General features: G+C 48.2%; 1 protein-coding gene across 1 annotated transcript in view; it reads left to right on the top strand.

The window, feature by feature from the left end:
* The window catches only part of CDH23 (cadherin related 23), a 202087-nt gene that overhangs the window by 48762 nt on the left and 127227 nt on the right, over window positions 1-26098 (top strand). The window contains exon 6 of the mRNA XM_065843253.2: window positions 188-280. Coding sequence (XP_065699325.1) covers window positions 188-280 — 93 coding nt within the window. The remainder of the gene's footprint in view (window positions 1-187; window positions 281-26098) is intronic.

A 26098-nucleotide genomic window follows, 5' to 3' on the forward strand; every position in this document is an offset into this window, starting at 1 on the left:
CGATGAGCGTGGGTTGCATGGGGACCTTCTGCATCGCCTTTGATGGGGGGGGGGGGGTTTGGGGAGCAGGACCACCCCTGGCCATCATTTGCCAAAAGTCAGAAAAAGCAGCAACAAGCTTGCTTTAGCTTTACCCATGGATTTAAAACCTGACACCCGCCCCCTCTTGTCGTCCTCATGATGGCAGGTGATCAAAGGGACGGTCAACATCCAAGTGGGAGATGTGAACGACAACGCCCCACGGTTCCACAATCAGCCCTACAGTGTCCGCATCCCGGAGGTAGGAACCGCTGCAAACTCCCAGTGTCTGGCTTGTCCCTTGGTGGCCACACTCACTGGCCAGTTGCCACCACAGAGCTGTCTGCTCAGCTACATCAGGGCCACCAAAGCGCAGGACCCGCACTGGGGCTGGGGGGAGAATTAAACCTCTGGAAGTTATTGTTGCCTGAAAATGGGCAGAAGAAAAATGGCCACAATTTAGGTGTTGAGAGAAGGCAGGTAGAAGAGGTCTGGAGCTCAGAGCTTTTGCAGCCTTGGTGATGTCTCTCCATTGACACAGGTGAAGTCTGAAAAGAACTGGAAATATATAGATATATATGTGTTTTCCAGTCCTTTGAGCAGTGGGGAGTGTGCAGGTCTTTTCAGAGGTGACATGAGGCAGGACTAAATATTTCTCCAAGCACCTGATTTCTGGTAGAATCCTGCCCAGTGGCTTCTGCCTTTCCTGGTGGTTTCCATCCACAACTCTGTAGCAGGACTTGTCCCATCATGTCCTAGGAATAATGTAGGTAGGAAGGGACCACAGGAGGTCATCTGGCCCAACCTCCCGCTAAAGCAGAGAGGATTTGCATGTTAGATCAGGTTGCTCAAGACTTATCCAGCCAAGTGTTGAATATCTCCAAGGACAGGGTTTCCACAAGCTCCTGCCACTCTCTCTCTCCATCCTGGTCATTGCAAAAGGGGTGACACCAAGTCGTGCCACCAGGGAGACCTTCTGCACCTAAAGCTCAGCTTGGCAGAAATAGGTCAGGAACTTACAGATCCAATGTGAATTTAGACTTCCAAGATGTGGAATGAAAGGTGGTTCCTGGGGCAAAAGGGAGGAGGTCGGGGTAGTATTTTTGAAATGGGGAACTTAGTAGGGCATTTCACGTTCTCCTATGGAGGAAACCTCTCCCTCTCGCACCCAGGTGCCAGGGCAGAGCATGTTCTTCCCGGAGCATGTCTTGGGGTGTGGATGAGGTCAAGTGTGCATCTGTGTCTGTGAAATCAAACAGCGTTCAGTAACAGAGAGGTACAAACGATGGCGTTACAACCGTTTACTCAATATGCTGGCTGCTGACGCCCTGCTGTGCTGGGCTTTGATCCTTCCCTGTCCCTCTGCTGCAAGGATGAGGTTTCTTCATTAGGCTGCTTGTGATGTATGAGCCGGGAGTTTTTAGTCTCATCTTTGCGCCAAGTCATCTGAAACCTCCTTTTGAGAATGACACTGGGTCAGAGTCATTTCTTTTCCTCTTTAAAGCACAAATGGCGCAGGAATGACTTGGCAAAACCTGCAAGAGCCGCTACTCACTCTTCCCTTTCTGGTCGGCTGGTTGAAAAGTGGGTTTCTGTGTTCTTCCCTGGGGCTGAATTAAGCCCCGCTCTTTCTATACCTGGAGCAGCCCTACCAGATCTCCTCTTGCTTATTGCTTCTGTCCCAAGAGCTGATACTGCAAATCTTAAGCCTTCCACATTTCGGATCTTAACCCGTGTCAAGCCTGGAGAGCAACGAGGGCAAAGCTCCAGTGATGGTCTGGAAAATTAAGGCTGCTTGAGGAAAGGGAACTGTGGACAGGTGAGCTGCACAAAAAATAGATAACGGATGAAGAGGTTGACTTCCCTTTTGCATGTCGCTCTGCTTTGTAGGTGAGCTGTGATTCTGCTAGGAGGGATTTCCAGGACTGTCTAATTGTTTCGGGTATAGCAAGCATGGGGCTTCCCAAGTGTGTCCAGTCTGCCACCAGGCCTTCAGAGCTGGGCTTTGCTGGAGGGTGGCCTAATCTAATTACAGGGCATCGTGTGACTGTTGCCAGTTTCTGTCTGTGATGTTTAACCAAGGGCACAGATCGGAGACAACGAGGCACAAACTCATTGCTCAGCCAGCATCCTGGAGGTGCTTTTCTTCTTCTACCTGGGGAGACAACCTTTCCTTGTCAGGCACTGGGAGAGCAAGGGATGGGGTCCTACCGCCTAAGGGGGACCCTCCGATGACTAAGGTCCATAGGAGATGTGAGCAGTGAATTTCTGTGTGCTGGCATGGCTCTTGAGGAAGAGATGCCTGTTGTTTTGAGAGATTTGCTGGTCCCTGGGTTGTTCTTGTTGCTTGACCACAAGTACTCAAAGCTGGAGGTGATGTGGCATGGGGAATCTTCAAAATCTGAGGCCCCTGGAGCCAGGGGACACCTTGGATGCAGCTGATGCTGGTGATCATGGTAGGGGATGACAGTGTCCCCAGGTCATCATCATGCTCCAGACAGCTCAGGCCAGGGCGAACACAAAGGACATAGACAGCAAAATCTGTTTCAAAGACCACCCTGCCCAAGGCGAAGGTTCTATAGCTAATGAATGCAACAGGGGCAGGAGAAGAGACCAGCAGAAGCGGTAGTGCAGCTTTGCATGGGCTGACTCTGTGCAGAATTGGCAGCTAATGAGGGTTTTTCTCTTTTTAATTTTGAGATAAATGGGTGTATCGATTTGCAGTTGTCCTAGCTAATGGAGCAGCAACAGAAAGGCTATTTAAACCTCACTGCTATTGTGTGGCACCAGGAAAGTCAAAAGAAGAGTGTGCATAAATAAATGGAACATGAAGTAAACTGACCTTTAAAAACAATACTGCCTCTAAATACCCGTCCTGGTGTTTTACGCAGTCGACTTGATTTGAAAATGGGAATTTATTTGCGCATGGACTGCGGGCTGCAATTCCTTTTTAGCTTGGGGAGAGGATGCCCAGTTTAACCACAGCAGCTCTGAATACCCAGCCCGGGGATCGCTTATGTGTCAGGTTGGTACTACTGGTCCTCTGTGCTCCTTGTGTCTTAATCGCATCCCTGGCACCTGCCTGGAATAGCTGAGTGAGGGGCTGCGTGTTGGGGGAGGACATTGCTCTGGCGTAATCGTCCGTCCTGTCTGGGCAAGAGTGCCCTGTGATTTGCTTGTCAAAAGGCAACGAGGCAGTGCGGACGCTTTCAAGTCTGTAAAGGAAAGGGGAATCCTGCTAGAATTGGCAACTTAATTCACCAAGCTGGCCTCGACAGAGCTCATTAAGTTCTCGTGTATTCATTTCAGGCTAATGGCTGTCATGCTGACTGCTGTTTGATTTGCTGTAATAGACTTTTATGGCTTTACGGTTTGCTAGGACGTGTGTGCCTCTGTCTGTGCCCTGTGGTGCTGCTGTAGAACATTAGTTAGCCGCTCATGTGCTTGCTACTCTGACCTTCAGGGTTTGTTCTCTTCCTGGATGCATCATCCCTTGTATGTCCCCTCTTGCACATGCTCTTTTTCACCCTTCTTATCCTCACCCGACCCCAGGGTACCATGTTTCTGAGTCCATGGTAGGCTGTGGTGGTGATGCCATGGTTTCTGACAAGCCCGATCTGCTTTATCTAATCTATTTTTCCGTTTGGCTGGATCTGTAGGAAACCCAGGCTTGTTGGATTGTCACAGTTCAATGGCAAGCAAGCAAAGTGAAGTGAAGCCACCACATTGGGTGTGTGGTGTTGGGATGAGGGTACCCTTGGGTACTTGCTAGGCTTTCTTGTCCCACCTTCCAAGCATGGGACCTTCTGGGTCATGGAGCCCTCTGTTTACCTTTGAAATGAAACAAAAAGAGGCTGAGAGGAGACCTTCTCGCTGTCTAGAACTGCCTCAAAGGAGACTGGAGCATGGAGGGTGTTGGTCTCTTCTCCCAAGTAGCAAGTGATAGGACAAGAGGAAATGGCCTCAAGTTGTGCTGGGGAAGGTTTAGATTGGATATTAGGGAAAAATTCTTCCTGGAAAGGGTTGTGAGGCATTGGAACAGGCTGCCCAGGGCAGTGGTGGAGTCACCATCTCTGGAGGGGTTTAAAAGGTGTTCAGACAAGGTTCTTAGCGACATGGTTTAGTACTAGAGTTGGTTAGGTTATGGTTGGACTCGATGATCCTGAGGGTCTCTTCCAACTGAAATGATTCTGATTTTATGAACCTTTAAGCTTATCCTCAAAAGACATAGCTTTGCAAGACTCTATTCTGAATCTCCTAATTCTAGGTGTTTCATTGTCTACAGGACACCTCATCTTGGGTCCTGGAAAGGTCCCTCAAACGCTGAAGCTCTTGTGTGGTGCGGTAACCAAGTTTAGTACCTTCCCATGAAGAGCTATTTTCCCCCATAACCGCCAAAATCCTGAGCCTGCTGATCAAGTTCAAACCATTCACATCCTTCTCTTGGCCCTGAAGCATCATCAGTCTTCATGTGCTGGCAGAAAAGGTCACTTAATCTTTTTTTTTCTGCTGAATGTTCCCTCAGGAGGTTTCCAGTGGGGTTTTCCCTCCTTTGGTGTTCTCCTCATCTCATTCCTCCTGTAATATATATTATTGGGTTACATCTTCCAGCAAAAAGCTGTCCTCAGCCAGGCTCTGGGCCAGAGACCACCGATTAGCACCCCAGCCTTTCACGAGATGACAGTTGCACCGTGAAAACGCATCTGTAACCTGACAGGAGGTAGCAATTATAACGAGGCTCTGTTTTCAAAAGGCACCCACGTCATTTATAACCACAACCACCCACACTGGAAACGTGCTCATCTCTTCTTGAGCTCAAGCAAGTGCCGGTAAGAGGCAGGGCTGTGGGAAGGGAGCTTAAAAATAGAAAGGAAAGTCTCCGGGCAGCACACGGCATCGACTCGGCAGCTACAGTCCAGCTTGCAGGTGTCGTGTGTCCTGAACTCAGACCTGATTTACCAGTCTATTTTAATTGGGAGGCAGGCGGTTGCTTGCCATCAGCAGCATTCCCTTCTGCTCAGGGAGCAGCCTTTGGGATGGAACCTTCACAAGCTGCTGGTCACCGTTGCCATCCTTAATATGGTGGCGTAGTTGAAACAGCAGCTTTTATGATTTAAATTGTGCAGAAAGGTGTTTGGCAGGAAGGAAGAGGGAAAGGAGGGACCGTCACTGCCCTGTCCCGTTACATAGCCTGGAACCAGACCGTGCTAAAGGGTGAGCGTCGGCAGGGAGGATCAGAGAAAGCCCCCAAAGCCCTAGCTGTAATTAAAATTATTATTTTGCTTTAATGGTAATAATGTTGGTAATTACATCAGTTTCCCTGCCATCCTGCCCGGGAGTCTTCAGGGGCTCATATAATTCTATTGCGATGGCTCCGAGGCCTGATGCTGCGCATACGAAGCAGCTGCAAGGAGCCCGAGCTCCTATTTCAGCCCCATTAGCCGTTCCCTTGCACGCTTCCACACACCTTTTGGATTTGTTTTTACTTTTTTTTTCCTCCTTCATTTAAAGAGCCTTTAAATTGAAAGCAGTGATAGCAGAACTGATAAGAAAGATGTTCCTGCCATGTTGCAAAATTGACTATAATCACTGCTGCCGGCTTCCCTTCCTTGTCTCTCTTTCTTTCGTTCCCCTTCTCCCTGCTTGCTGTTTTCCTTTTCTCACTGCCCTTATGCTTCTATGTGGATTTTAGAACTGCAGAAATCACTTACAATGAATAACTAATCCACCAAATCCAGCCTTCTCCTCCTTCCACCACCTTCGTGCATGCAAAATGTGCAAGTGTGTCCAGCTCTTCCACAGCATTTGGGATGCCATGTTATTTATTTATTTACAGCGGTATGTTTTGTCTACATGTCTGCGTGTGTTTGTCTTTTTGTTTTTTAATCAAACTTCCTAGAAAGGCAACAAACAACTCAGCAGATTATTCAGGCTGTGTTGATGAAACGCTGGTAGAAGGGAGACAGTTCTCTTTCCTGGGTAAGCGAGCATCTCCATTTCCCTTCCACCCCAACATCCCATGGGCATGGATGATGCTAGGTGCTGGGGGTGATGTCTCACCTTGGGTGCCTGTTGGAGAAGTGGTGTAGCGGGTGAAACCTTTCCCAAACTTACCCAATCATCCTTGTTTTCCATTGTATTTATTGTCTCTGGGTTTCAAAGCCAGCCTTCCTCAGGCTGACAAAATTACAGGTTAGATCTCCACACCATCTCTCTGGCTTCACAGAGTTGGTCGCCAGATGTTTGTTTTGATATTTCTCCTTTCTGTATAGATGTGTGTCTATGTATTTTTCTTTAAAAATTTTTGAGCAGCCTTTAATTACTTTCCAACTTCACCCAGCAAACTTGTGGAAGCAGAGACATGTTGCGAAGTGTGTGCCTTCCCTTCAGTAGTCTTAAGTGCAGGTGTACTGTCCATCTATTAAAAAGTCATCTCTTAGCTGGATGAGAGAACCCCTTTGAGAGGGTTTCATCTGCCCTGTAGTCACTAGGTAGAATATCCCTCTAAGAAATCATGATTCTTCCCTCCTCTTTCAACCCCAGCCTGCACGATCCACCAAGACAGGACTATTTCTGTATTGTTTGGGAATATTGAATGTGAAGATGTATCTTCACGTAGAGAAAACTGCCAAGTTTTGCCAGTGGGACACTGTTTTTCGTCGGAAGTCGATAGGCTTGTGCGAGTGACCGTCTCCTGGCATGGCAGAGGAGAAGGAAGGGGAGCTGAGAGTCACAGGCAGATGATGGGCACAAGTCATCAGGCTGAGTTCTCTCCTACAGGTGGGATGCCGTGTGTATTGGGACGCTGACTGCGTTTGGCTCGGGGGTGAATTTGTAAATATTCATAAAGATCCCCCTGTTGCACATGCAAGCAGAATGTAAACAGGCTGTTGAAGTGCAGGGAAGTTCAGACATTGTCTTGGGCATTCGTTCTGGATTTGGGATGCTGGCAGTTCCTTTGGGCAAGAACTTGGAAGCACAACAGGTGGCAGCTGCCGTCTCCTCCCTACTCTTTTCTGCCAACACTGGAGAAAGACACTGAAATGAAACGGGCTGCAGAGCATGGAGTAAAACACAGCATTTGGGCTGAAGGATTTGCACAGCTGAGATCAGGCATGTCCATGGGATTTATATAGAAACTTGTTAAGGGGTGAGGTGCTTATTAAAGAGTGGTGGTGCATCTGTATGGTGTGGCCAGGCTGGAAAGGGTCCAGAGAAGGGCCACAAAGATGATCAAACGTAGGAAAGTCACCGTATGAGGAAAGGCTGAGAGAACTGGACTTGTTCAGCCTTGAGAAAAGAAGGCTTAGGGGAGACCTTATCACCATCTCCCAGTATTTAAAGAGTGACTACAAAGAAGATGGAGACTCTCTTTTTACAAGGAGTCACATGAGGGGCGATGGGTACAAGTTACTCCTGGGGAGATTCTGATTGAACGCAAGAGGGAAATTTTTAATCATTGGAATAATCTCCCCAGGGAAGCAGTGGATTCCCCAACATTGGACACTTGAGATTCAGCTGGACAGGGCGCTGGGCTATCTTGTCTAGATTGTGCTTTTACCAAGAAAGGTTGGACCAGATGACCCCTGAGGTCCCTTCCAACCTGATATTCTGTAATTCTGTGATGAGACATGGAGGACTTGAGCGGTGTGGCTTGGGTATGGGGGATTGCAAAGGGCTGGGAGGCTGCTGGAGATCTCTCCTTGCCTTGCACAGAGGAAGCTGTTGGGTGATGAAGCAGGTGCTCAGACGGAGAAGCATCCTTCCCTCTAAAGGTCATCTGTGTGCAAGTTTTTGTTATTATTGCTGATGCGTGTACTGTGACGACAGATGGAGAGCATCAGAGGGTCGTGAGTGACTTCCTGACATCCTTGGGAGAGAGAAAGTCTCCACCTCTAGCAGTCCTGTCGCTTGTCTGGCTTCACCGGTGAATAGGAGACTTTGGTCCTTTAAAATACGTGCCCAAGGAGTGAAATGAGAAACGCAACAGAAACTACTGGGGCGGAAAACTCCAAATGGCGTGGAAGTAATGCGTAAAGTGTCCTGGAGATAACAGTCATTTCCACCAGGCAAAACTTGGGCTCTTTCTGGAAGGATCCTGCAGCAAGGAGGGGGGCGACGCCTGAAAATTAGAAATAGTCGTGCTGTTCTGACCAACGTAATGCTGGAGTAGGCGAAGGGGACAGGGAAATGCAGAAAGGGGAGAAAACAGCAGATTTGGAGCTGAAAGAGAAGCTGGCATGGGGAAGCAAGCAATTCGGTGCTGCCGCGGAGGAGCCATCATGCTGGGAAAATAAGATTCCCGGAGCCAAAGAAATAATCTCGGGGCAGAGGAAGAGGAAAGTGTACAGAAGCATTCTGCAAGCAAGGAGCACCCAGAAAAAGAGGGGAGTATCGCCTTGGCCCCACGGGCAGCGAGCAATGGGGATGCTCAGACCAGGGAACACTTCTTCCAGAGCAGAAAGGCTTGTGGTCCCTCAGCATCTCTTACTTCAGGAGTGATTCAGGCTTGGGCTGCTCTTTTCCAGGGGGCTGGCAGTGCCTGGACGGGGTGCTGGAGCCCAGCCCTTCAGTGTAATTACACTTACACATCTGGGCGGCAGATGGGAGGAAGGGCTCCTGGCTGCCAGCAAGGGGCAGAGGAGTGAGAAGCTAATGAATGTGACCTGTTAGCAATTAGTTTCGTTTTATCTGTATTTCCTCCCCCTCTTTTCCTTCTCCCAGAAGCCTGGGATGTCACTTATTATGTCCTGCTAGCCAGCAAAAGCTGCATCCCTTTGCTTTGCATCCCTGTTTGGTTCACCTCCCTCTCCGTACATCATCAGGCAATGGGAGCACGCCTGGCTGTAGAAATGTTTATTGGCAACCGCCAAGACAGCAAAAAGAGCCTTTATTAAGAGTAATTTCACTAGAAATGAACTCTTTTCACCGCATTATCACGCAGTTGGCCGTTTTGGGCTCCTTTTTCAAGTGTGCCGCCTAAATTAAGGCGTGATTAAAGTAAAGGAGAAACGCACGGCGCCAGGGGACGGTGCTCCAGCTGCTGCTGGCTTAGGGCGCGGGCTCTTTTCAACCTGAAATAATGGAGCTCAGCAGCAGCCATGCGAGGTGGACACACGTTAACACCCTTGCTCGGAGCAGCTCGGGGAGGTGGAGGCAGAGCTGCCAGAAGAGCCTCGCCACAGCGTTTTTCAAGAAAACCCCTGGTTTTAATTAAGATGGAAATATTTAGGAGAAATGTTGTCATTTTGACAGCAAAGCTGAGCAGAAATAGCATTCTAAAGGACAATAAAAATCACTCTTGCAACAGATTCATTCCAATTTGTTTTTTAAAATTGCATTTTGCGTTTTATTAGTTTGTAATGTGTCAGTGACAGTCGTGTATAATAAGCTTTCTCCTGCTGGTCATACTTTGTGATAAAATAATAGACTAAATCAGTCTCTCTATATATTTTTTAAATATTTATGTGTGAACTGAACTGTTTCTATCAGTTTCAAACTATTTTCATTATAAATGGGAGAAATTTGATCTAGGAAGAAGTTTCAATCAGTATTAGGCAGTCATTCCTTAATTTCAACCATTAATTGCTGTTGAAACTAAAAATATGGTTGATTTGTCAGTGTGAAGGATGAAGAGAGCAGGAAAACTGAACACAGGCTTCAAGGCAATTTTGTTTGAAGGAAAAAATCTGAAAGTTTGGAATTTTCAGGATTTTTCTACAGGAGATTTGAAAAACCTGTTGGGTTTGGGGTTTGTCGTTTGTTTGTTTGTTGCTTTTGGTTTTTCTAAATGGGGATGCAAACCAAATCTGGGTGGGTATGGGTTCAGACAGCTGGTGTGTGGGAAGGCTTGGCCTGGGGAAGCGTCATGTTGAGCATCTGGGCATCTATGGAGATCATCACCACTGCAATATTGCCATTGGGCCAACTCCCTTCAGCAGAACTCAGCAAACGAGCTTTGCAAATATGGTTTCTGTGGTTTTCCGGCCCCTCCACCACCCCTTTCCCGACTTGTGCTGCGTTCCTGCCGCTCTACCTTGCTCTCCAAATGCCAGGTTCTGCTCTTCTTTCCAACACGAGCAGCTCACAAGGCGATGTAGCGCACACACGTGTTTGCACGTGCGGGTAAAGGGTCGCAAGAAATAGCCGTGCAAGCCAACTTCGTGTCCTAATACGTCTCCAAATAATTAACGAAAGCATGAAGAGGTGCGTGGATGGAAGGAGAGAGCTGGCGGCTGTCACCCTGTATGAGACAGTGGCTTTTTGTTCCCCTCTTTTCAAGGACTGAGTTTGTTCAGCGTGATCTGGGAGGTCTTGCTGGGATGCAAGCATGGTGTGTTTGGCCACCCATCTCCTCCAAGCTCAGGCAATAGTTTTACTGTCAGCCTTCCTGGTTTTCAAACCTGCCTTGTTTTTCATCACAATAATATGTCACTTCCAGCTTGGCTTGGCCCTCAACTGTAAATCAAACTTGAAAGGGTAATGGGAAGGAGGGAAGTGAGAAGAGAAGACATTCATTAAGTCGGCCACCTCCTGCCCAGCCTGTGTGTGATGAGTCTCAGTTGCTCATATGTGTTTGGAGGCATTTCCTGCTCAGATGACCTGGGATCTGACTGTTTGTGCCAGAGTGGCCACCAGCACCATCTTCATACCAGTATTTAAGGAGAAAAAAAGGAGTTTGTAACTGGTAAGCTGGTATGTTCCTCTGATATGTGTTTTTTAGCACTTCTCAGTTCATTACCAAGAGTGGAAGACGTAAATATCTTTCCCTAATTAGTAACTTTTTATTTAGTGGCAAGTTGAGAGTGCAGCCCTCTGAGCTTCGGAAAAGGAAGGATCTACCTCTGCTTTGTGCTATAACCGGACTTTGATGCGCAACCCGGATGGGGAATGATTTCTGCTGCGTGTGTGATTTGGAGGACCCCAGATCTACACGGGTCAGGAACTACTGAGCCAGCACTTGGAAAATAACTCTATTAAATACACTGGAAACACAAGGCCAGATGTGCGTGTGCAGGTTTCTCAGCCTCCCAGGAGAACACGCTGCTCTCTGAGCTGCGCTGCTGCCCGCACCTCGCCTCTGAGGTGGGCTGAGAAGGGTTAAAGCATAAAAGCTGTTCCAGCGCGGTGGGTAGCTGATGGCCTGTGAAGCATCGCAGGCATTTTCAGCTGGTTGGTGAAATAGCAGGACAGGTGGATATTTTGTTTTCCTCTATAATAACTTGTGCATTTGGGGAAGGAAATTTGCAAAGAGGCTGTTTGTGCTGGTATGAGGCCTGGAGGACTGCGGCACTGCAGTTTGCCTCGGTCCTTGCAGTCAGTAGGGAAATGGCTGTTAGGGCTGAAGGCATCTCAGTGGGGTTGTCCCTGCCCTGTGGGACATCGCTGTAGCATTGCCTTTGAGCACGTCTACCTTGCATGCAAACCCCCGCAGACGTCTGAGGGCTGCGTGAGCTTCAGGGGATGAGGTGGGAGAAAGCCGGCAACCTGCATGCTCCTAACATCGGTGATCCAATCTGGTATCCCACCGCACGTCATAGGGGATCTTCTGCAAGGCTTTCCCTTGATGACCTCATTTCTGAGGGCCTTCAACACAAGACTTACCCCTAGCTGCAGGGCAAATGGTACCTTTCCAGTAAGGTTGCGCTTCCAGAGCTTCATCATCAGTCCCTTGTCATTATCTTAAACCGATGTCTTGTTGTGTGCTCACATGTCATTTTTGATCTGCTTAGATGATATCAGGAGGCGACCAGCTCTTCTCTGGAAGACAACAGACCTGTTTTTCACTCTTAGTTGTATGAATTACATTCTTCTTTGTGAGCACCTCTGAAAAGAAGAGTGTAAGTGGCTGACCTGTCTCTGTGGGGTGTGTGAGGGTGTTCAGTGGCCCAAGCAGCAGTGATGGTGCTTTCTGCTTCCACCTGATGTATATCTGCAAGGAACCTGATCTCTGCTGGTCTGATGCTTTCGGGCTCAGGAGCTCGAGAGACAGATGGAGGCTGGAAAAAGAGTAAGAAGGACCCCAATCAGCAGCCTAAGGGTGCCTGGCAAGGAGAGGAGAAGGCGGTCTGGAGGAGACCTTCAGGAAAGGTGGGTGGCAGGAGCAGGAGAACCAAGCCTCGCGCCAGCGGTGGGTCACATCCCTTCTGCACGTTTGCGCTTGAGGCCAGGCTGCGACAGGCGCGCTTTTTCTTGGGAGGGGGGTGGTTTTGGTTAAAAAGCCTCATCGGAGCGTTATGGAATCGGAATGTGAAGGGTAATTGAGCTGAAAGCCATTCTCTTCCCGCAGCCTGTGCCGCGAGACCTGCTGAAGCACCCTCAATGACAGCCTGGGAATCCTGCTGGGAGAGTGGGAGATGGGGGGAGCACCCCCTTGGCTGGGTCCCCTCAGCCACCCTCCTGTGCCTGCTGCTCATGGGAGGAAATAGGGGATGGTCCCATTAGGGAGCACCCCCTTGCCTGGGTCCCCTCAGCTGCCCTCCTGTGCCTGCTGCTCATGGGGGGAAGTAGGGGATGGTCCCAGTAGGGATGATGTGGAGGAGAAGCAGGACTAGTGATGGATTAAGGTTTTGGTGTGAAACACACACAGAAAGGTAAATAGGTTCCTGAGCCACAGTCTCTGTTCTTGCAGGCATCGGTCTGCTCCCTGAATGGGTTCCTGTATCTCAGATGGCTTCTCCCTGCATCCATCTGTGGTCGTATCCTCCCACTCCATCCCTGCCCTGTGCAGGACATCAGAGTGGAGTCCCACCAAGCAGCTCTGTGTCCCCTCCCCATGTCATGTATTGTGCAAATGTCACCTGTGCATGGAGAAATGCTCTGGAGCACTCACTGGCATGGCCAAATAGGTGATATTTTTGAATAACTGGAAGGACTAATTAATTAAAAAGGGCTAGTTAGGGTGAACATAATTATTAAACACACCTGTGAGATGTTAGTCATGGCTGCCATCCCCCCCCCTCTGCTGGAGGGAGTTTGTGGAAGGGAATGGGGACTGGGAGAGCTGCTGATATGACCTCAAGGAAAGGGTTAGCAGAAGACCCCTCCATTTTGGACCTCCAGCATGCCGAGGGTGTGAAGTGCGTGGCCCAATTGCGTACCTTGTCGTGCGTTATTGATTGCCGAACAGGCACCGTTAAGTGCCTCTCGTTAATATTTGTTTTGGTTTTTTCCCTGAATTCCGATGAGCGGAGGAGATGCTGCTTATCTCTCTCCTGCAGGTTTTCTTTCTAGAGGATTCCTCTGGCTAGTGACAAAGCTGGTCTTTGGAGCTGCTTGTCCAGCTTTCAGGGGGAGGGATGAGTGAGTAGCTGACACAAAATCTTGGGGACTCTGCAGAAAGCAAGCAAGGAATGAGAATTAACACAAAATTAAGAGGTAAAAATGCTCTGCTTGTGTTGTGCAGACAAAATATGGATTTCCAGGCTTGGCTGGGTTTGTAAATATTTTTTTAAAGAGACTCTTTGGGCACAGAAGTCATGTTGACTAAACTTTTAAATGCATGAGCAAGGATGGATGGTATGAGCTGTGGAGCAGGTACCGGGGGCTGCTTCTTGGTCAGTGCTTTTGTAGCTGCTTCTGAGGTTTCAAATTAAGACCAGAGACTGTGGTCAGTGGACATATTGTCTGTATCTTCTGGGCTGTCGTGGTGACATTGGTCCTTTAGCCTCTCCATCACCTGGCAGATGACTTCTTCATTTCCATTCATCTCCCTGTTCTCCTAGAGAACATTCATCTCAGATTTTGCTTTTGAGACGATCTGCGATGCCCACATGTGTTGAGAAGCTGCCTGCAAATGTTTCTCACCTGGGCTCCATGGTTTGCCTCCCCGAACAAGAACCTTCTTGTAGAGCAAGGCATGGAGGAGATTGTCCCAGCTGCTGTGTCTGTGCTGTCTGATGTCCTAGGTCTGGGGTGGGTCCTCATTTCCCTCCTCTATTCCTGACCTTGGTGGGTGACTCTTCCCTTTGCTCCTTGTACCCCTTGTCCCAGGCAGTGGAGGACCCCAGATGACTATGCAGGTCTGAACTGTTGGGTTATGGCCAAGGGTCTCTCATTACCAAGTCACAAAAGGGGTTTCTGAAACTTGACAGTAGTGTAAATAAGGCAAAGCACAATTTCCTTCTGTCTTGTATAATAACACCATGTTTGTTAGGCTTGACTTAACTGCAACTGGTCCACCCAAAGCTATTGAAATGATTTTGAGCAACAGTTTCTATCTATTCAGGTTGTGCTCCCAGGCACTTAAGTGTAGATCCTGAAATGAAAGATTTCTGGTGTGCCCAAAGGCAGTGAAGAGAGCTATTTTAATGTGGTTGCTTCTCTGGCTTTTCTATGGAGAGTTGGGCTCAGGTCTGCTATGAAGTGATATTGGAGTCCATGAAGCATGAGAAACTGCCTGTGTTTGTGGGTTACAAATGAAGACCTGTCAAAAACCTTTTTAAGCAGTGACAGAAGTTTTCTTTTTCATGATACATTTAACTGAAAGGCTCTGCATCCCAAGGAGGTTTGGCTCTTTGTGCTCTCCCTTCCTAGGTGTTCAGAGAAATACGGTTGGCAAAAGTTGGTCTTGTCTCTTTATTTCCCACCCGCCTGTTAATCCATCAGAGCCTTTTGGTGAAGCATTTTCACCCTCTGGGGTGCTTTAGCTTCTGGGAGACAGTATGGCCAGGAAAGGGGGAATGGGACATGGACCCCTCCTGTGCTTGAAGCAAGTGCTTTCCCAGCTTCTTGTGGGAAAAGGGTGCAGGTTATTTCCACTGATTTGGTGTCAAGAGTTGTTTTTTCAAAGGGTAAATGTGTTTATAGGATTTCTGTCCTTTTGTTGTAAGAAGTAGGACGTCATTCCCGGACACGGGAGTGTGCTAGAAGAGTGTCACATCAGTTCTTCATCAACATGTTCCATCTTGTAACTCCATTCCTCGGCATGTTGAGCAGGTGGCATGTGAAACGTGGCATTGCTCATTGCCATCTCCTGCCTCTAAACGTTTTATTCAGCACAAGCTCCTCTGGATGGGCATGGGGAAGCTGCTTTCAGACACCACACCTCAACTTGTGTGCTCCTGGCCAAGTCCTTTGCTTCCTTTTGAGCAGCTGAAACACCTGCCTGTCTGTGGGTTTAGTAATAGGAGATGACTGGACATGTACAGAATAAAAAGGAGTTGTCAGAGTTGATGGGATTGTTACCCCCACCACTCCAGTCTCAGCTCAAGAGTTGTCTTAAAGCATTTGAGGGAAAGGTAAGAAATTGTCACAACGGGTGTTTTCATACAGGCTCAGGACTGTGGAGGTTTCCCTCTCCACCTGCAGATTAAACACCACAGGAAGATAAGGGACGCTAGGTTATGGGCTGAAGATCTTCAGCTTTGATGCAGAGAGGTCTCCTCTGGTTTGGGTCTTTCTGCCCTATGGCTGTGGGGAGGACTTACACGTTTATCTTCCCCCCCTTACCCAGTACTCTTTCCTTACCACACCTGGGGAAAAACAGTGTAGTTCGTACCCTTTCCGGCCTGCCTTGGGCTAATTATTTGTACAAATAACGAGCAGAGATGCTTTATGGAAGATTTCTATCTGCAACTGTTCAGCTTCCCAGAAAAGTTCCTTCACTTGAAGGAGGAGTAATTACTCTTTGCTCCAGATGAGTGGGTCTCATTGCTAATTAGCAAGGGATCTTCATTAGGAGAGATTTCTTGCCATGAGCTCCCAGCCCTCTGTGTGCCATGCTGCTGTGATGTTGCTGCTCCTTGGGTCCCAGGTGGGGTCATGACTTTGGTGGGGCTGGTGGCTGTCAGAAACCCAGGCTGCTGTTGGGTTGTGCCAGCTCCCTGGTAGGGAGTGAGGAGGAATAGAGTAGAGGAGGAAGGAGGGGAGCTGCATGGCAAAAAAAGTGGCATTAACTGAAAGTAATCTGCCTGCAAGTACCAGAAGCCCTGGCTTGCAGGGCAGGAGAAGCAGCATGCACTGGAGAGTCTGGGGGCTTTTTAGCCCTTCAGTAGGGTCTTTGGAGAGCAAGTGGTCACACACGGTGTTTAGCTTGCAGCTCCTGTAAGATCTGAGAGAAGGAGGCTTGAATTAACAAACTTGATCTTTTGTGGATGTTGCAAGTCTTTAGCTCATTGCAGATCCAGCTGTTTCTCCATTTATTTACATCATAGATTTGCTGAGAGGAGTTAGTAGCAGGGGAGCTGGGTCCTGCCTGGATGTCCTGGTGAGAGAGTAGTCCCTAGGAATCAAGTGACCAGATTCTCCTGGTCCCTGTAGGACAACAGGCTGGCATTGGATGAAGCAATAGCCACAGCTTTGATATCCACAGGCAACTTCTTCTGTGGCCATGGATTTCACCACCTGCATGAGGTCTGTTACAGCTGAGCACCCAGATCTAAAATAACCCAGATAAAACATCACAATAGAAGATGACAGTTCCCTCCAAACCCTTGGGACTGACTCAAAGCCCTGCAGAAAAGTGAGTGTGGCCAGATCAGGTGAAATCAAACCAGATGAAGTAGCAGCAATTTGCCATCCCCTTAGCATATCTGACACTTGAAGTTGAATGGATCCTCCTTTAAACTGAACTTAAAGCCAAGCTGGCAGGAAAAGCTCTGCCAGCCCTGTGTCAGCTCCCTTCCTGCACGGCTGCTGTGTGCACATGTGTGAGAAGATGGGCAGGGCTGCTGCCCAGGGCACTTAGCGGGACTTTGAGAGAAGCCGGTGGTCCTACCATTACTTTTGTGTGCTCCAGGATGAACCAGAGTCTCTCTGAAGGAAGCTGCATCACGCAGATCAAGAATCTTCGTGTTCCTGCAGCTCTGCCTTCAAGAAAATATTGGATAGAGGGGTTGAAAACTGTTCGGAGTTTGCTTGCCTCAGTTTCCCTAGATATCATCTTCCTGTGCTCTCGCCTTGTGCAGGGGTGAGCGTGCCTTGGCTGTGGGGTCAGTGTCATGGCTCCTGCTGCCCACCAACCCCGTGGCATCGGGGTGGAGGGCGTGAGGCACAGGCAGCGCTGGCCGGGGTGCCCTGGGCAGCATTTCTACCTGTTTCCAGCTCATGGAGGTAGAGGAAAGATGGCAAGATGTATTTTGCAGTGGACAGGTAGGACCGAATCCTGCTTTCTCTCCTCCAGCAGCTGTAAGTACAGCTATGGCCAATGTCATTTACTGCCCCTGCTTGAAAACTGTCCTCCCCCCCCAGTTAACAAAATACATCTTGCTTGCTTCCAGCTTGGTGTTCTCCTACCCTGTGTCTCTTCTCATCCTGGTCACCTGTGCTCCCACCAGATCACAGAATCATAGAATGTCCTGAGTTTGAAGGGACCCACAAGGATCATTGAGTCTGCCTTTGGGGTCCTGGTGCCTCAAACCTGCTCCTTGTAGATAATACCCTGTTCGCTGCCATGATGGGGCATGGAGGACACCGAATGTTCCCCACTTCTCTTCCTCGCTGTCTTTTTTCCAGCAACGATTTCTCTCACAAAGCTTGCTTGTTTGGGACTGTATATTTTGGGTTGCCATATCAAAAGCGCTTTCGTTTAACAGATGTTTTATTAGGTACGATTTTCTATTGCTTTTTCCCTCTGGGTGTGCTTGGGAGGAATTTATTCTTTTTAACAGGTTGATTCCAGCGTCAGGTGTTGGTTTTAAAAGGGCCCTTTGATTTGATGCCTGGAAACACATAGTTGGTTCCTGGTCCCCAACAGGAAGGGAGGGATGGGTAGATGGAAAAAAAGAGGAAACTGCAACCTGATCTAGCAACTAGTTTCTTGTCCTGTGTGTGTTTTACACTTGCTTTTATTCCGCTGTCACCAACAGCTGTTCCTGCGGGAACCTCAGTGCAGAATAAGGTGCCAGACTTGTCTGTTTGAAGTGTTTTGCAGGTAACCTGTACTGGTGTGGTTGGCGATGTGCGTGCCTGCTGCTGCCGTTGCTATTTCTGGGGGAGCGGTACTGGTGTTATCAGGTATCTGTAGAAATAAGCGCTTTTTTCAGCTCTTGTGAAGGTGTGAAGACACTGGTTTCACCTGCAGAAAATGCGTGAGCTGAACCTGTTTCTGTATGAGGACTATAGGAATGGGGGCGTGGAGATAGGATTATTTATTTTTCTTTTCTTCCAGTGCTATTTTGCCTTTATTTCTCCATTATGTTGCTCCAGTTTCTCGTAAGTGGAACTAGAAGCGGGGTTTTGGTTTGGTGATTTGGTTAAACAGCTAGGAGAGATTAAATTGAGAAATACCCCCATACATCTCGCCTGCAGCTGAGGACAAATATAAGCACTGATTCCAGAGCTGCTGGAAATGGCTTTGTCTGAAAATGAATTTTGGCCTCTCAAAGTTCAAACATTTATCCTGAGCCAGAAATATACACAGATTTGCTCTCTAATTTAATAAAGTCATCCAAATAATATGATTCCTCCCATAACCATCGTTTATGTTTCACTGCGAAATGATAATGAGAAAGTCATTAGAAGTAATAAACAAAACAAACCCCACACAGCAAATCCTTCACCGAGCCTGACTGATGGGAAGAAGAAGAGCATTTGAGTCTTAGGCCACATGATGTTTGCCGGGTGCAGCTGTTTTGAAGTAGATGTGTTCTTGAAACATTATTTTGCTTGTTGCATTTTAATGGGATTTTGCTGCTGGAGCAGCTGGACTTCGTCAGGGCATGGGAGCAGGTCTGTGGTCGGGTTAAATATTGCACTGGTTGGGCTAAGTACTGCAACGGTTGGCGTTTCTGCTCTCACCTCTCGGGCTGGCTACAACTGATAATTAACAGGCATCAAATCCTTCTCCTTAATGTGACTTTGACCAACTGCTTTTGTTTTAATTCCCTGGTTAAGTCTTGAACCAAGCGTATGCTGAATGTGTAGAGGGCAAGAACTACATCAAGATATCAGCAACCCTCTCTCTTCTTATTTATAGCTGTATGTGTGCTTTGGGCTGCAACCTGAATATTTGTTTCTGTGTTATCCTCATCCAGGTGAATTTTCCTTTGACTTCAGTGTTTCGCTTCCGTGGGTGTGCTTATCTTTAGCAACTCTTTAACACTTATTGTTGTTATATCTCCCTTTTTAAATCCATTTGCTACTTGACTGTGGCACTTATGGACATAGTTTCATGGTGGACTTGGCAGTGTTAGGTTTACAGTTGGACTCAATCGTAGAATCACAGAATGGTTTGGGTTGGAAGGGACCTTCAAAGCTCAACCAACCCCTGCCATGAGCAGGGACATCTTAGAATCGTAGAATCATTTCAGTTGGAAGAGACCCTCAGGATCATCGAGTCCAACCATAACCTAACCAACTCTAGCACTGAACCCTGTCCCTAAGAACCTCGTCTGAACACCTTTTAAACCCCTCCAGGGATGGTGACTCCACCACTGCCCTGGGCAGCCTGTTCCAATGCCTCACAACCCTTTCCAGGAAGAATTTTTTCCTAATATCCAATCTAAACCTCCCTGGGTGCAACTTGAGGCCATTTCCTCTTGTTCTATCATTTGCTGCTTGGGAGAAGAGACCAAAACCCTCCATGCTCCAACCTCCTTTCAGGCAGTTGTAGACAGTGAGAAGGTCTTCCCTCAACCTCCTTAATCAGGTTGCTCAGAGCCCCGTCCAGCCTGGCCTGGGATGTCTCCAGGGATGGTTCATCCACCACTTCTCTGGGTACCTGGGCCAGACTCTCACCACCCTCATTGCACAAAAATTATTTTAAACATCTTTTCTAACCTAAATGATTCCACATTTCTATGACTTCACATCAGTCTCTCTGCTGTGAAGTTGCTCCAGCTGTGACCACATGAGCTGGCTGGTCTGTGTCACCTTCATTTTGGGGTGCTGGGAGGACAAGGCAGAGGTGGCCAGAGGGCTGGGGTGCTGTTTAGGCAGTGTGCTCCCGCTGTCGGTGCCGGGGGCTGCTACCATGCTGGATGATGAAGTTTTGCCTCTGGCACAGTGTTTCCAGAACCAATGTCACTGCAGTTCTTCAGTTGACACTGTCACACTATTCCAGCTCTGGCATTTGTTCTTTTTGGCCCAAAATAGCCCACATCTGTTGCTGTTGAGCATTTGTTCACTCTCTGTCATCCTGGCTTCGGGGAGGGAGAAGATCTCAGGAACATCCGATATCTGGTGCTTTGTTTAGGCCGTTGTGCTTTCTTACCATTCCTTTTCACTGTTTTCTTTTAATTTGATGGCAACTTTTGTTGATTTATCTGCTTTCAAAACCACAGTGGGGCCAACATAAACCTGTTTTCTTTGTTCTCACAATTATCATTTTGAATGCAATGATGTGAGCTGCTCTTCTATGCAACGTCAGGTCTGCAAACTGGACATGCCGAGGGCATAGGCAGATCCTACCAAACACAATTGCTCCAGCTGTGGCCACTGCACAAAGTGTTTCTATTTAGCTGCTGTGCTTGGGAGAGCACCGTGTCCACTGGCGGCTGGAGGTGGCAAAGCACCAGAAGCCGTGAAGGTCTGCATTGGTATGAAATGCCTACTTAAAGTTTGGTTTTTCTCTTCCCACTTGAACTTTCCCTATTTTTAGTGCCAGTTGCTGTTTTGTTTTAGTCTGTTGACCCTCTCCAGATACTGCGTAGTTCCTATATGTGTGTAAAGTTAAAATCCCATGCCTTTTCTGAAACTCAAAAATGGAAGGGTTGGGTTGCCCTTCTGTTCTTTGGTCTGGTTTTTTTGGAAGTCACATTGTTTTTTTGCTGGGAAGAACAGTGTCACAGAGGCACCCCGAGGCTAGTTTAAGGGACAACAGGGTCCAAAACAACTTTTATTAAACCGGTGAGAAACAGGGTTTTAGCACTCCAAAAGTGACTTAAATATAGGTTCGAGTATCAGTTGAGAAAAATTATTAAGGGGCAGCAACTAGTACAACAGAAGGTCCACGGTGTGCATGCACATGGCTTCACCCAAAACAATGCCGGAACCGCCCCTGAGTCCCAGAGTAGTACACACTTGCCTGAACACGGTGCGGGATTATTCTTAAAGAGATATAGGTACTTGTAGTGAGTACAGAAAGTGTACCCCCGCGATTGTGCGAGGGTAAATTTATGATACACTCGCAATCCTGCGAGGGTTAATTTACTTACACGTGCAAATAAATATGCACGGAATACTACACGTGCTTAATAATTTTCCTCAACTGATACCCGAACCTATATTTAAGTCACTTTTGGAGTGCTAAAACTCTGTTTCTCACCGGTTTAATAAAAGTTGTTTTGGACCCTGTTGTCCCCTAAACTAATCTTGGGGTGCATTCCATGACAAACAGTCATTTGTCTAGTAAACCTGAAGAGAAGAGGGGATGCTGGAAGAAGGGAATAAGAGATGCTGGAAGGCTTAGCATTGCAGAAGGTTTGGCTTGGCCAACATGGGGTACCGAGAGGGAAGATGAAGATTTTTTCTGCTGCTTGTCCCCCTTTCTCATCTCCCACTGTCCTTCGTCACTCATCCCTGGGCTTCACCATCCTCCCAGATCCTAGAGGAGCTTCAAGGGCTGTTTGTGGCACCAGTGGTGCGGAGCCAGCTGTGCCAAAGCTGCTCTGAGGTGGAGGCTGCAACTGTGTACATTTAACTGAAAAATAAATAGTAATAAAAGAAAGTGCTGGAAGAAGATTTCAGAGAGCAATGTCTCATGCATGGCTCTTTTCCCCGCTGCATAGCTCCTGTCCAGGCTGGTGAGCTAAATGATGCAAAGCCAGAGAGATGACTGCTCTTTCTACCATCCTTTTGAAGAGAAATGATGCATCCGAGCTGTTCCTGGACAAACTTGCCCGCTGACATTTCAAAAATGGCCCTTTTTAGGGTCCTCCGAACTCCCTTCTTGCTCACATTGCGATCTCCCTTCTCTTCTCTCCTGAAAGAAAATTCTTATTTATATTTTCACCTTTGAAAAAACAGGTGATTGTCAAAGCGAAGACTGGATGTTCTGGCTTTTACTCATTTTTCCTACCCAGTTATGCTATGAGCAGTTGGTTGTCCCTTGAGCAAACAAGGATTCTGGGGCTCCTGGCTGCTTTAATCCAGGGGCAACTTTTGTGTTTTGAGCATGCGTAGCACTGAATCGAACACGAGTGTTCCCCAAGCCACTGAGAGCAGCTTCCAGGCTGTGTTGGTTGGTTTGGTTGGTTGGTTTGGTTTTTAGCAGCTTGCTTTTGGCAGAGAACTGCTTGGATGCATGAAACCTGTGCTCAATGGGAGCTGAAATGCCCAGAGGCATCCTTAGTGAAAACGAGCTCCCTTCATCTCTGGAGGCCAGATCTTTGGCTGGACATACGTGAATTTGTGTTTTCTGAGAGACCAATCCTAAGGATGCTTCTGGAGATGTAGCCTTGCTGCATCAGGGAAAGCAAGGTGAGATTCTGTCCTGTGTTGTCATCTTAGCTACTAGGATGCTTGGCCATCCCCAAAGAACAAGAGGAGAATGTCTTGTGTAGGTAACAGGCGCTATTTGGGCTGAAAACAGAAGGAATGATCACTTGGGCTTGCTGGAGGAGATCCTAGTGGCTTTCTGTGGCTTTAGGGAGAGGTGTAAAGCAGATATACTAGTTTTCTGGGGATGTCAAAGGCTCTGTGGAATGTACCTGGTGCGTGGCTACAGCATGGAGGGGTTCAGCAAATAACTGTTTAGAAGATGCTGATGGAACATGACTGTCTTTTATAGGAAATAAGGGGAACGGGCGAATCTCATTTGTTGAGGACTGTGGGAATGCTTTGGGTATGCTGGCAAAAACCCCCAAAGACTTGTAAACCTACTTGTTCTCCTGCTGCCGCTTTTTGATGCATTTTTGATAAAAACGCCAGCGCACAGACCAAAATCCCTGTCAGGATGTCACCTGTCACCTTCCATCCCGAGAGCAACCCCAAAAGACAAGCAGCTCCCTTTGCAGCGGGGTCTCAAGCCTTTGCTGGAGGGGCTTGGCGGGGGTGGTGGAGCAGCTATATTTCACCTCTTGGCTTTGCAGCACCTGGCAGAGCTGTGCCAGCATCCGCCAGCTAAACACTTGCCCTCGGAAAGGATCCAGCAGCCTTCTGAAGGCAATTCTTATTCAGCAGATGATGGTTTGGAAATAGTCAGTGATCAGGCATTTATGGATCTTTCAAGCCCCTTTCTCTCCCTAATAATCCCACCTCTGGGGAGGTATCGATTCTCCGCTGTTGGCTGCCTCTTGGTATTCCGTGGTCCGTTTTTGTCTCTGTAAATCGCTGCGCTGTCATTTTTCAGGCAGCAATTACCTTCTCTTGAATTCTTTCATCCCCAGTCCTTTGCTAGAGATCTAAACTCCGTATTGACAAACCACCCTGGAAGAAGGAGAGGGGTCGAGGTTTTGGGAAGAAGTTTTACACAACAAAAACTTTGGGGAGAGTTTCCCCTGGGGTGTGATCATCTCAGGGTCGCCGTCTCAAAGTCCTTCAGTCTGTTGCGGTTATTCTGCTGACAGGAAGTGTTTATCTGATGCAAGAGGGCTGTGCAAATGTGACTTCATTCCTTGCTTCTTGCTCATGCTGAAAATGTGGTAAATTCTTTGCCTTGCTGCTGGGCAAATGACCACCCTGGAGAGTTGGGCTCAGCCCTTTCTCAAGTTGTCCTAGATCTTCTGCTGCGGAATGAGCACCCAAGACCATGTGTGACCAGCCATAGAGAGGGATGAGACCAGGTCTGGCCAGGCACAGGTGTCTAAGCAAGCTGTGCTTTGGGTGGATAAAAGCCCAAGGTGCATCATGACGCAGACCAAAATCAGCTGCTGTGACTAGCCAAGAGGTTTTTGGGCAAAAGCTTCCCCACACTGTTGATCTCAAGACCTTGGGTTTGTGTGTGGTTGCAGCCTGGTGCTAACGGAGAAAGCAAAGCAGAAAGCTTAGGAGACATCTCCCTTCTGATAAAAGCATTTGGAATCAGTTGGTACGAGTTTTGGGTTGCTTGCTTGCTGTTTCTTGTGCTATTAAGCTGGTGTCTCAGAGGTCACTCTGGTGCTTGTCACTTGAGATGGTGACTTGTCTTTGGGCAACCTGAGAGACCACATAGGCAGCTGGGTGAGATGCTGCTGTCCCTGTGTGCGGATGGGGTTTGCCAAGCGTTGGAGGTGTCTGACCATGGCTCTGCAGGACATACCAGTCAACAGTGATGGGGGGGGCTGTGCAGGGGTGTCCCCAAGACTTGGTGCTCATGGACCAGCAGCATCGCAGGCAAAAAGGACAGGCATCTTGCAGTCTTCATGGTCTGGTTACTGTTCCAGTCTGAATTACAAGGCAAAGGGCTGGAAAATGCCCTTTAAAAATTGAGAACAGAGATTCATGCTGACGTTCCTAGATCCTGAGAGTCGCCAGGGAGAGCAAATGCCTGCAAACACGTTTCAGAGGCCTTTTGTATCCTGGCAGGTTTGCCCAAAGATATGGACACTGTTGTAGACAAAAACCAAAAACGGACCAAGGAATGTTCAGCCTCAGGCCCTTCAGCAGGAATTTAATGGTCTTTGGGTACTTTTGATGGTGGTGAAGCTACTGGTGCAGCAGTTGTGAGTTTCCTCTTGCTTTCCAAATCCTGTGATTTGAGTTCAGCCACCTGGAGAGGGGAGAGATTTGAGAATTGGGTTTAGTCCCTGGTGATTTTTTTTTCTTGTTCCAGGTGAACAAAAGTTGAAGGAAAAAGTGATTTAGACCAGGGAGTTTTCCTTCAGCCCCATCTGCCGCGGCGCAGGAGCTGCAGCCCCCTCAGAAGCGACAGGTGCTGTATGATCCTGGCACCAAGTCGCGCCTCCAAACTCAAAGGCATTTTGTTATTAAAGCGGCACGGCTGGCCGGCGAGGGCTCTCGCTTGAAGAGAATCCCCATCCTAGCAGAGAATAAATTAACAAGCCAACTGGCCGTGGCTGCCTGAGGAGCGCCGCGACCGGAGATAGGACCGCAAGTCAGATAGCAAACAGTGTCCAAAACTGTGCTGCCTGGTGCAAGGCGTGAAATTAAAACCTTCTCTGCCTCCTCCTGCATGCTGTAAGAAAACAGCTCCTGCCACAGTCTGCCAGCACCAGGGGTGAAGCGAAGAATAATTAAATACACGGAGATTTTTTGCATCTGAGGGAAATGCTGATGCTTCTCTGCCATGGAGCTTGCTGCTCTGGTCCTGTGGTCAGGCGATGCGGCCCAACAAAGAGCAAGTAAGGTGAAAACCGCCAAGATGTCTGCACGTATAAGGGAGAAATTCCTCCCCGTGAGGGTGGTGAGGCCCTGGCACAGACTGCTCGGAGAAGCTGAGGATGCCCAATCCTTGCAAGTGTTCAATGCGGGTTGGATGGGGCTTTGAGCAACTTGGTCTAGTGGAAGCCGTCACTCCCCATGGCAGGGGGCTTGCAACTAGATGAACTTTCAGGTCCCTTCCAACCCAAATTTTCTATGATTTTAAAGCTGGGGGGGGTCTGTGGGCTGCTGTGTTGAGCTGCTTTTTGACTGCCTCTGCTACCCAGAGTGGGAAAAATCTCTGGTTTTTATTTTTGCTACCTTTTCTCCTGGGTTTGCTCCCTCCACCATCCCTTTTGGGCTGGGCAGCAGCCCCGGGATGTGCCGCTGTTGTATCTGCTCTTCTCAGACCCCACAGGCTTTCCAGACCTCAGGAAGGACGTTTCTTCAGAGTTACTGCCCAGGAGTGATGAAGAGGGCAGCACTCTTTAATCAAAGTTACATTAGGTGAAGCTTATATTAGTCACCCTGTTTTATTGCAGCTATTTTTACACAGGGGTTAGAAGTTAATACTACCAAGTGAGCCTGGTTTTGCTGAATTCTGGCAAGCGCTGAAATCCATCAGCACATCCAGACAGGGCAGGAAAGAACCCAAGCAAAGGGAAGAAAGCCAGCCAAACCGTTTGGTTTTGTGTTGTTTTTTTTTTTTTTCCCAAGCCTTTAAAAAAAAACCCAAAAACCAAACCCCACAGGCGCTCAATAATAGAGGATCTGGTCTGGAGTGGCACAAACTAGTCAGGACCATCAGGTGTAATCAGGAGAAGGGCAAGATTTTGCAATCAGTGCAGAAAAGGGAGGGGAAGGCATAGCAGGAGGGCTCGAGGAGCTGCGGTGCTGCAGG

This window comes from Patagioenas fasciata, chromosome 8 (assembly GCF_037038585.1).
Source record: "Patagioenas fasciata isolate bPatFas1 chromosome 8, bPatFas1.hap1, whole genome shotgun sequence".
NCBI lineage: Eukaryota > Metazoa > Chordata > Aves > Columbiformes > Columbidae > Patagioenas > Patagioenas fasciata.